At 34.9% G+C, this 11758-nt stretch overlaps 1 protein-coding gene and 1 long non-coding RNA gene across 4 annotated transcripts in view; one reads left to right on the top strand and one right to left on the bottom strand.

Annotated features, from left to right (window-relative positions):
• Nucleotides 1-1230: 1230 nt before the first annotated feature.
• Nucleotides 1231-5246, top strand: LOC126892375 (uncharacterized). The gene is made up of 2 exons (XR_007700802.1): nt 1231-3318; nt 3498-5246. It is a non-coding gene; the product is annotated as an uncharacterized LOC126892375 (long non-coding RNA).
• The window catches only part of LOC126892370 (tumor protein p53-inducible nuclear protein 2), a 412338-nt gene continuing 405411 nt past the window's right edge, over nt 4832-11758 (bottom strand). For all 3 annotated transcript variants that reach the window (XM_050661895.1, XM_050661893.1, XM_050661894.1), the window contains one exon: nt 4832-5467. In XM_050661895.1, coding sequence (XP_050517852.1) covers nt 5312-5467 — 156 coding nt within the window. In that variant the 3' untranslated portion in view covers nt 4832-5311. The remainder of the gene's footprint in view (nt 5468-11758) is intronic.

Below are 11758 nucleotides of genomic sequence, written 5' to 3'. Positions count from 1 at the left end.
AGATGTAGAAGTGGTTTACTGACTGATCAGAGGATATACACTCGGGTGCATCGATCCACTGAAAATTTGGTCATTTTTGATGTCTCGAATTTCCTAAACCTGTTGTCCGATTTAAGTGATTTTTTTACCATATTATAGCTTATTCATTATCAATATCTCTGTAATAATATTGTTGCTAGACAGGTAAACTGTCATTGTATACCGAGTGTACGAATCAAACTGTGTTTTTTCTCAAAGTTCGCATCACCCTGTGGACTATTCTAGAGTTTATAAAATACTGAAATTAAAAACCAACTATAGCCTCAGGTTTTCTTAACATTCTGTTTTTAGATTCATTCACTTATGTTGGATAATGAAAAAGTTAGGTACTGTAACAACTGGCTAAGTTCGTCATTAGTACAGGGTGTTTCGAAATAAATGCGGCAAACTTTAAGGGGTAATTGTACACATGAAAATAATGACAGTTTGCTTTATAATCGTATGTTTCGAAATGCTTCGTTTCCGAGATATTTTTTTCCGAGAGAATTTTTTCTTAAAAACTGACGATTTATTTATTGCTTTAAAACCAGTTGAGATATGTAAATCAAATTTGGTGGGATTTAAGACGTAGTTATTGCACATTTTTTGACATACAATTAAGAATTTAATATTCACCATTAGCGCGCAAACGGTTATTATGACCGATCATATTACCCGTTTGCACGCCAATGGTGAATATAAAATTCTTAATTGTATGTCAAGAAATGTGCAATAACTACGTCTTAAAACCCACCAAATTTGATTGGCATATCTTAACTGGTTTAAAGCAATAAATAAATCGTCAGTTTGTAAAAGAAATTGAACACACCAATCTCGGAAACGAAGCATTTGCGGACATATGATTATAAAGCAAACTGTCATTATTTTCTCATGTAAAATAACCCCTTAAAGTTTTTCGCACTTATTTAGAAACACCCTGTACTTATGACGAACATCGCCCGTTGTTAAAGTACCTAACTTTTTTATTATCCAACATAAGCGAATGAATTTAAAAACAGAATGTTAAGAAAACTAATAAGGCTATAACATGGTAAAAAAATCACTTAAATCGGAGAACAGGTTTAGGAAATTCGAGCCATCAAAAATGACCAAATTTTCAGTGGATCGATTTTTTTGCACCCGAGTGTAGATAAAATATCTTTTTGTTTTTGGAAAAATTAGACCTGTTGTATTGAAGAGTGGTTTAGAATTGTTAACTTAAAATTACTGTCAGAAGAGTATGCAAAGACTTTATGGACAGTGAACAATTTTTGTTCACTCCAAAAAATCAAAAGCATTTTGCACACAAGCTTACTGTGATGATAAACAGAGGAAATTGTTGGGAACAGGCACATTTTGGAACCACATGTAAAGGTCATGCTGTCACCATTCATTATTATTAATAGTGCAACATAAAGTAGACGCCTGAATACAGTAATGTTATCCCAAGAAATAATCGCAGTCATCAGTAGGAACAGATAGACTGTAGTATTCTACTATTCACTCTAGCTTCAGCTCAATAACAACTCATGAGAGCTCATAAGACATGACACAAAAGTATTAAAATAACCAAAAAAATGGTACTTTATTTTGATGAACCTAAAATGTAGTTCTGTTCGTGATGGAGATATAAAGGTGAATATATCAATGTTGTTGTTCGATTTAAATAGAAGTCAGCTGCAAACAAAATCAGAATCAAATTTGGAACCATTTGGGTGACTCGTTTTTAGTTTAGTGAGAATATTTTTACAGTGGTGCCCTCTATCCGTTTTATTTACAAATTCACATAAAAATACATTTCAGAATGTTCTTTATTTAATGCTAAACGAAATAACGTATATATTTGTACTGTTTCAGTGACAATTGTGGATGGTACAGAATTTTGTTAATTTAAACTAAATCAGAAATTAACAACCTAATCATCAGAGAGCATGCGCTAATTTACAACTATCACTCTCTGTCCAAGTCACCAGTATGTTGGGCCAAATTTTTGCGATTAACAGTTCAAATACAACATCTTTATTACAAAAATTAATATATTTTTTTTATTTAAATAATTTTATATTTTTTTACATTTCCATTAATAAAATAACTAAATTTCTTTATGTAACTTCTTAAAATGTGTATTTTTAAAATTAATTTTTAACTTACATGCTAATAAACGCATTTTTTAATACATTTTCATTTTCATTTTTTTTGTGTAAACATCAAAATAACTAAAATAAGCAATTGAATGAGCATATAGGGCACATAAAATTTTACATAACTGTACCTAATTTAAGTTTTTACACAAGTGAATAACTGTTCATTATCCACAACATTTAATCTTAATATTAAAATAGATATAACTCATCTACAAAATTCGATGGTAAACTTTTACCATCTAGATTTATCTATTAGTCAATGATTTTATCTTATCATTTTTTAAGGTCTTTATTTTTTATTGAATTGGTTTTCATTGCTTCCGGATATTATAGATTTCTAGTGAGGTGGACTAGCTCAAACAGTTTCTGTGTCCAGTGCAGAATGCTTCATTTTAATATTTTTTGGCCCCACTAGATGTACATAGTTACTTGAAGGTACCTTTACTGTATCCCTGAAACTTGGGTTTATTGATTTTATTTGCTGATCTTGAATTGTTTTAAAGATTTGCCCGACTATTTTAAGGAAACAAATTTTGAAAATATGAGGATTTTGAATCATTAATAAAGTTGCTATCTCCAATGTAACCGCTTCTTTACTTTTGGCAATGAAGCACTTCCAAAAATAACTTTTCAATTGCATATCACGATCAGTGCTGAATCTTGGCTAAAGTCAGTAGGGATTACAAAGAGGACTGAACTATAGTCCATACATTTGATATTCAATATTTAGTATACAACAATGTTTCACACAGTTTCATTGTTCATTATCAAGAAACGCTACAAGTATAGGTTGTAAGTCTTTCAAAAGCATATTGTAGATAACAACTGCAGTGTGGTGAAAGAAAGTGGAAAGAAATTGGAATAAACGAAGCTAGATAGTTTTCATGGGACAATATTTCGAAAAGAAATAGTTTCATAGGTTTTGGAAATATGTATACAAAACCCTTGTACTGCCAATGCTGGCATATGGATTAGAAACATGAAACATGTGACCATCTCCAAGACTGATGAAAACATCTTGCTCTAATGCCGAAATGGGCAGAACATCTAGCAATATCGCAGCAGAACAAACCTTCCAGACGAATTCTGATGTGACAGCGGTGAGATGTAGACGAATAGGTAGGTCAAGGTACCAAGGTATTCACCATGGAAGAAGGTCATAGGCGTAACCAGGGTGGGGTTTTGGGGGTTATAACCCCCCCATTGGGATGGACTTTGAGCTCTATACGCTTAACACCATATCCCTCAGAGACCTTCCAGTAGTTGTAACCCCCCCCCCCTTCCCAGTAGTTGTAACCCCCCCTTAGGATCATCCTGGTTACGCCTATGAAGAAGGTGTAGAAGAAGATGCTAGAAGATGCAACAAATTGGCAAGGGTTGACAATGGAAAGGACTGACTGGCGAAATAAACTTCCAGAAAGAAAGGTCCAGGCTCTATTATAGGGCTGTAGCACCATCAATGATGATAAGGTTTCAGAAAACTTATCAGGTACTACTCAATTTAAAACTCTTTAATGATGTTCGAAACCATTGGTCAATCCAACTAATAGTTTGGACTTTACCAAGTAGATAACTAGTAACTCAAAGGCAAAGTTGTGGCCACAACATTGGCTTATTAAATGTTTTAAATATTTGTAGAGTTCTAATGATTATTACAAACTATTTTCTATATTAATCAATGATAATACAAAATTAATTAACACAACTAAAAAATATAAAGTTATGAGTATATTTCTTTTTCTTTTATTACGGGATATGTCATGTCTTATAAATATGCGAATTTAACCTTAACCATAAAGTAATACAGATGTTTATTTTGTTTTGGCAATAGTGCTATGGATTTTGGACAAATACACTATTGGAATGAATACTTGGCCAACATAGTGGTGTTATTTTGGTATATGATCACACATAATGTATTGTCAGTAACTATAATTGATCACCAACGTCCGACTCATATGCTTAATCATGTAATGAGAACGACAAACTGAAAAAATAAGGAAAACACTTGGCTGAATTAATAAAATAACTCTGTTTTGCAAGAAAAATTATTTGATATACTTTTTGTCGAATACAAAAACTAAACCTATGTATATTTTAAACAGCAAGCAATTTTCTATTATTTCCAGTCTGATTTGACTGTAGCTTTATGGTCGATTGGGACGTTCGTGATTATCATGATTCCCTATTACATAAGTAAAAATAATTGCCTGTGGGAAGAAATCAACAAAAATAAATTATTCTTTAAAAAAATCGTCTCACTAAAATAATTATTAATAAAATATATCTGTATCTACAGGAATTTTTAATCACACTACTCAGGCGCCCAACTGGCCAATATTAATAAATTAATAACTAAAACCAACCAACAAATGGCAAGATTTTCTGGAAGGGGATCCCAGAAGTACATGGACCGACATGAAACCATAAGTTTAAATTTAACCAATAGCAAACTGTGTCACCTTTTGTTGGTTGGTTCTCTCAACCGTCCATACCAAGAGCCTATCAGGTAGTCTGATTAATCGTTAAGAATATTGTAAATTAAACTGAAAGACGTAAAAACATTGTAACCGAAACATCCAGTCTCAACGAATTTATTAAACAAACATCTCAAATCGTTTTGAACACAACACGGTGCTTTGGTAATCGTTTTGTTATCACTCGTGCTATTTTTTTACTTTGAGAATTTTAATACTAAGAATTTCACTCCAGACCTTCGACGAGAAACATATATACAATTAAAAGGGATTTTTTAATCAATATTCCCCTTATTCATAAACGGATATATAATGAAAATCCAGAATGAAGTTATCTGACCGTTAATACAATATATCTACAGTATAACTTGTAGAAAGTACCACTGTTCTGAAATGTATACATAAATTTTGTATTTTTGAACAAAAATTTACCAGTTGCTCAAAATTGCTTAAAAATATCATTGGAAGTACAGTTTCTACAAGTTGCTGTAAAAATTTCACTGTCATACTAAGAACACTATAATATATTTTCGTACAACAAGGATGCATCTAGCTATCGCTTGTTGTTTAACAGTCATTTGAAGCATTGTGTTCGTAGTATGTCAGACTGACAGATGAAAAATCTGTTGTAGACTGGATGTTGCAAAGTAAAGAGATCAATGGATTGCAAGCTTAGCACTTGCGATTGTTGTTGGCGTAGGAGCGGGTAGCACCCTGGGAACGTTCCCCACGCCTTTGTCGACGGTTGCGACTGTTTACTTCACGAGCCTTGTTATTCCTTTCCAGATTACCCCGTTTGATGGCCTGGCAAGCCTTTTGCATTTGGACCTAAAACAGAAACATACTATATTTTATAGTTATTCTATTGTACTAATGTTGTTTGAAAAAAAAAATTGAAGGCACTCGTGGGAGTGCCGACAGAAGTGAAAACTTCTTATAGTAAATAAATTACGAGCTCAATGCTTTTTCCCATCCAAAAAAAGTGCTATACCTATATCATACACGCGATGCGTATGCCCTATGCTATTTATGTATACATACACATAATTTATATACGTACAAAATTTATTTCAGCGAAGTGATGACGGTCGCAAATTAAATACTTTTTCCCCATCCAAAAAGTACACAACGTCCCTCAAGAAGTGTTCACTTCAAATATTTATTTCGTCGAAGCGATGATGGTCGCGATGACGGTCGCTAATTTAATACTTTTCCCATCCAAAAAGTGTACAACATCCCAAAAGAAATTTTCACTTTAAAACTTTATTTCGTCGAAGCGATGACGGTCGCTAATTTAATACATTTTCCCATCCAAAAAGTGCACAACATCCCAAAAGAAATTTTCACTTTAAAACTTTATTTCGTCGAAGCGATGACGGTCGCTAATTTAATACTTTTCCCCATCCAAACAGTGCACAACGTCCCTCAAGAAGTTTTTACTTCAAATATTTATTTCGTCGAAGCGATGACAATCGCTAATTTAACACTTTTTCCCCATCCAAAAAGTGCACAACGCCCCTAAAGAAATTTTTACTTCAAATATTTATTTCGTCGAAGCGATGACGGTCGCTAATTTAATATTTTCCCCATCCAAAAAGTGCACAACGTCCCTCAAGAAATTTTTACTTCAAATATTTATTTCGTCGAAGCGATGACGGTCGCTAATTTAATACTTTTTCCCATCCAAAAAGTACACAACGTCCCTAAAGAAGTTTTCACTTCAAAAATGTATTTCGTTGAAGCGATGACGGTTGGGATGTCGCAACAAAAGCGATGACGGTCGCAAATTCAATGTTTTTCCCCCATCCAAAAAGTGTACAACATCCCTAAAGAAGTTTTAACTTCAAAAATTTATTTCGCGGAGGCAGTGAAGGTCGCGATAACGGCAGCTAATTCAAGACTTTTTCCCCATCTAAAAATTGCACGACGTCCCTAAAGAAGTTTTCACTTAAAAAATTAATTTCTCCGAAGCGATGACGTCGTTAATTCAATACTTTTTCCCCATCTAAATAGTGCACAACGTCCCTAACGAAGTTTTCACTTCAAAAATTTATTTCATCGAAGCGATGACGTTCGCTAATTTAATACTTTTTTCCATCCAAAAAGTGCACAACGTCCCTAAAGAAGTTTTCACTTCAAAAACTTATTTCGTCGAAGCGATGACGGTAGCTAATTTAATAATTTTCCCCATCCAAAAAGTGCACAACGTCCCTCAAGAAATTTTCACTTCAAAAATCAATTTCATCGAAGCGATGACGGTCGCGATGACGGTCGCTAATTTAATACTTTTTTCCATCCAAAATGTGCACAACGTCCCTAAAGAAGTTTTCACTTCAAAAATTTATTTCGTCGAAGCGATGACGGTCGCAATGACAGCCACTAATTCAATACTTTTTCCCCTTCTAAAAAGTGCACAACGTCCCTAAAGAAGTTTTCACTTCAAAAATTTATTTCGCCGAAGCGATGATGTCGTTAATTCAATACTTTTTCCCCATCTAAATAGTGCACAACGTCCCTAAAGAAATTTTAAATTTTCACTTCAAAAATTTATTTCGTTAAATCGATGACGGTCGCTAATTTAATATTTTTTCCCCATCCAAAAAGTGCACAAAGTCCCTCAAGAAGTTTACACTTCAAAAATTTATTTCTTCGAAGCTATGACGGTCGCCAATTTAATACATTTTCCCATCCAAAAAGTGCACAACGTCCCTAAAGAAGTTTTTCCTTCAATAAATATACGTACAAAATTTATTTCGTCAAACATATGACGGTCGCGAAATAAATCCTTTTTCCCCATCCAAAAATATTTTAAATTTAAATACTTCTATACAATTTATGTATAACTATATATAATATAGATACGTACAAAATTTATTTCGCTGAAGAGATGACGATCGCGAAATAAATCCTTTTTCCCCATTGTAAAATAGGTTTTACATTTATTTTAAATTTAAATACTTCTATATAATTTATATATACATACAAATAATATATAGCATAAACGATGACGATGACGGTCGCAATGACGGTCGCGAATTCAACGTTTTTTCCCCTATCCAAAAATCGCACAACGTCCCTAAAGAAGTTTTCACTTCAAAAATACTAATAACTGAGAAGTCCATACTTTAGTTATTTATTTATTAAAATCAGCATCCCCCCGTCGCGCGTCGTTCGTTGTTCTATCCCCAATGCGATTCCACAAGGCTCGGATTTAGCTCAGGCTGGCTCGACTGAAGATCCTCTTCACGTAAAAATACCTCGCTTCTTGTCATTCTCTCCTCGCTGCATTCGTTGTAAATCATCATCACCTGGAAGCGACTTTTATTTGTTGAAAATCTCTTTTAAATAGGTTCAAGTTATATTCTCGAAAAATTTCTACTCTACTTATTAGTATGATACAATTGGTCCAAAAAAGGCCTAACCCAGACATCCAAAGTAAAAGTTTTCCTCCAACACCAAATTGTTCTACATGGTTCAAATATTGTTCAGTAAAAAGTTACACCCTTTTGTGCGTCGGGTTTGGGGGAAGGGGAAGAAGTCGATAAATTAGTATTTTTTACGATTTTCGTCAATATTTCTAAAACTATGAGGTTTAGCATAAACAAGATTCCATACAAAAATGTTCTACATTCTACATTAAATTTGAAACAAAAATTCTGTGAATAATTCTTCTAAAATGAACGGTTCCAAAGTTACGGAGGGTGTACATGGAGACATTATTATAATTCTTAGATTTTTAGTAAAATAAAGTGAACAGAAATAACTAATGGATTTTATTGACATCCATATTGTGCAATCATATTTTTACCCAATAGAGGATAAGATGTACAACAGAGGGTTATCATCTTGTATTTGATGGATACCAGCAAGGAAAAACAAAAGATGAAGAACACCTACGCCGAACACGTTCTAGCATTGAAGTAAGAAAATTCAAGAAGAAAATTGAAGAATTTTTAGTGAATTTATTATTTCACTTCTTCCAGTGCACTTGCAAATATGTGGTTGTACAGTTCATTAAGCATCGGAATCAGGTGACGCTGACTTATTAATAGTTTTATCGGCTATTGATGAAGCTAAGAAAGACGTTGAATCTTGTGTTATTGGTGATGACACTGACCTACTAATTTTGTTGACTGTCCACACACCATTAAAAAAGAAATTGAAAATGGTGATACTAAAGAAAGGCAATCAGCAGGAAAAAGTCTACACTATTGCTGACATTCAGCGAGGCATTGGGAGTATGACGGATATCTCTCCTTCTTCTTTTGCCCTTTAATTCGCCCAATTCTGAACATAGGCTTCCCCCAGTTTCCTCCATTCGCTTCTGTTTAGTGCTTTCTGTTTCCAGTGCGTTCCTCCTATCTTTTTAATGTCGTCTCCCCATCTCATCTGTCGTCCTCTTGCTCTCTTTCCTGTCCATGGTCTCCATTGTTGTATCGTGCTATTCCACCTATTGTCCGTTTGTCTAGCGTTATGACCTGCGAAGCTCCATTTTAGCCTGGTTATATGTTGACCTGCGTCTTTGACTTTTGTTCTATTTCTGACCCAGTTGTTTTGCTTTTTGTCTGTCAATTTTACTCCTAACATTGCTCTCTCCATGGCTCTTTGTGTCTTTATTATTTTATCCATGTTTGCCTTTGTCAAGGTCCATGTTTGGCATGCGTATGTGAGAATTGGGAGTATGCACTGGTCAAACACTCTTGTTTTTAAGTATTTTGTATTTTTTTATTCTTTAGGACCCATTTTAATTTTCCAAATCCCGCCCAGGCTAATCTGACCCTTCTTTTTACCTCCGCTGTTTGGTTTTCCTTATTTATTTTTATAATCTGTCCCAAATATATATAATCATTAACCGCTTCTATTGTGGTGTCGTTTAGTATTACGTTTCTATTGTCTTGTGTGTTTGTCATGACGGATATACTCCTTGCAATATACACCTTTACTTTACAGGATATGACACTATATCAGCTACATATTTACAAGAAGGGAAAAATTACACTGTATAGAACACTGCAAGCCAACGACGCTCTTCGTAGAAAACTTCTAGTCTCAACGTCCCTAAAGCTGACCTCAGTGCAGTAGCTGACGCCGGGAAGCATTTCCTTCTTGTGATGTTTGGTACCAGGAACACGCAAGATCTAGATTGTTTTCGCTACCAGTCTTACTTGAAGGCTATTGCAAAGAGGCCTATACATTCTTACAAGTTAGCTGCACTGTCCCCCACTTCAGGAGCTTCCAGCCAGCATTTGTTCAAAACCTACCACCAGGTACAGCAGTGGCTGAATGAGAAGAACCCGCTCGAGTGGTGTTGGAAGGAGATTAACGAACACCTGACACCAATTACAACAGTACGTGTAGCAGATCCCGAGGCATTACTTTCCCTCATAGTGTGTATGTACTTGCAAAGCGAATGCATCCGTAACTGGGAATGCAGAAAGAGTTGTTAAACTGCTCAAGCATATGCAGCAATTACTCAGGCCTAGGATGTGATAATAGGGACGCAACCATAATAGACGAAGATTCAGAAGAGGCCGATGTTGTATTTGACAAGGACTGAAACTGATGAATAAGTTGAATACTTGAAACTGATGGCATTATAATCATCATTATTATTCAAGAAAGATTTTGCGTATTTAAAATTATTTTGTTGGAATTTACTGTTGGAAAGTCACTCATGCGACATTGTCCATGGAAAGTTTAGAGTGGGTTTCTCTGTACCACAGGTTTATACGGCCTGGGCCTGTTGAAGGCTCATTCCAAAAAAGTAGCGGCCCTTAAGAAAGTGGTGAGGTTGAATGCCCACTGAAGCAAGCATATCTTAAAACTGAAAAATGTGTTCAATATTTTTCAAAAACCTATCGAATGAGATCAAGCAAGACCCCCACGGAGGTGGGGTGGGGGGTTACTTTAAAATTTTAAATAAAAACCCCCATTTTTTATTGCAGATTTGGATTCTTTACTTAAAATTAAGTAATTCTTATTCAAAACATTTTTTCAAATTGTGGATAGATGGCGCAAAAAACCAAAAAAAAAACGATTTTTGGAAATGGAAAATTAAATTAAAAAATGGAAAACTTAATTTTTTTGGTTTTATAGCCTAATCTTCACAACCCAATAGGTCACCATGACGCTTTAGTAACTGCAAATTTAGCATCCAAGCCTCCCCTTACTTACTTACTTATTCCTCTTCACTCCATGCGGAGCATAGGGCGTCAACTGTATGCGTCCATTCTGTCCTATCCTTTGCACTAATCTTTATTTCTGCCCAGGTTTTCCCAATAGCACTTATTTCTTTATCCACACTTCTTTTCCACGTTTCTACGGGTCTACCTGGTCTTCTCTTGCCATGTGGTGTGTATTCTAGGGCTTGCCTCGCTATGTCTGTATCAGGTTTTCTTAGTGTGTGCCCCATCCAACTCCATTTCCTTTTGCAAATTGTCTTAGATATAGGTACCTGGTTAGTTCTTGTCCATAATTCTTGGTTTGATATGCGGTTTGGCCAGTAAATGTTAAGAATCTTCCTTAGGCATTTATTTATAAACACTTGCATCTGTCCGATACATTTTCTTGACACTTTCCAAGTTTCTGCTCCGTATAATAACAGTCTTCACGTTGCTATTGAATAATCTTATCTTGGTTTTACTTGTCATCTGACGTGAAGACCACATTTTCCTTAGCATATTGAATGCGTTTTGAGCTATTCCTATTCTCCGTTTTACGTCCTCCTCCGTCCCTCCTTTGTTGTTCAGAATACTGCCCAAGTAGTTAAATTTCTCTACCGTTTCTAATTCCGTGCCTCCCAGTGATATTCCCATTTCTCTTGGTGTATTTATTTTCATTATCTTAGTTTTCTGACGTTTATGTTAAGTCCGACCTTCTTCCCTGTCTCTGCTACTTTTTCAGTTTTGCGTTGCATGTGTTGTCTTTTTTCTGTTAAAAGGCATATGTCATCTGCAAATTCCAAGTCCTCAAGTTGGTTAAAAACATTCCATTTTATTCCAGTCTTATTACTAGTAGCCTTAGACATGATCCAGTCGATTACTATCAGGAATAAGGTTGGAGAGAGCACACAGCCTTGCCTTACTCCTGTATCAATATCTATTTGTTCTGTTAACTTGC

Source organism: Diabrotica virgifera, chromosome 9 (assembly GCF_917563875.1).
Source record: "Diabrotica virgifera virgifera chromosome 9, PGI_DIABVI_V3a".
Classification (NCBI taxonomy): Eukaryota; Metazoa; Arthropoda; class Insecta; order Coleoptera; family Chrysomelidae; genus Diabrotica; species Diabrotica virgifera.
The sequence above is the reverse complement of the archived record's forward strand: the minus strand, read 5'-3'. Positions and strand labels throughout refer to the sequence as shown.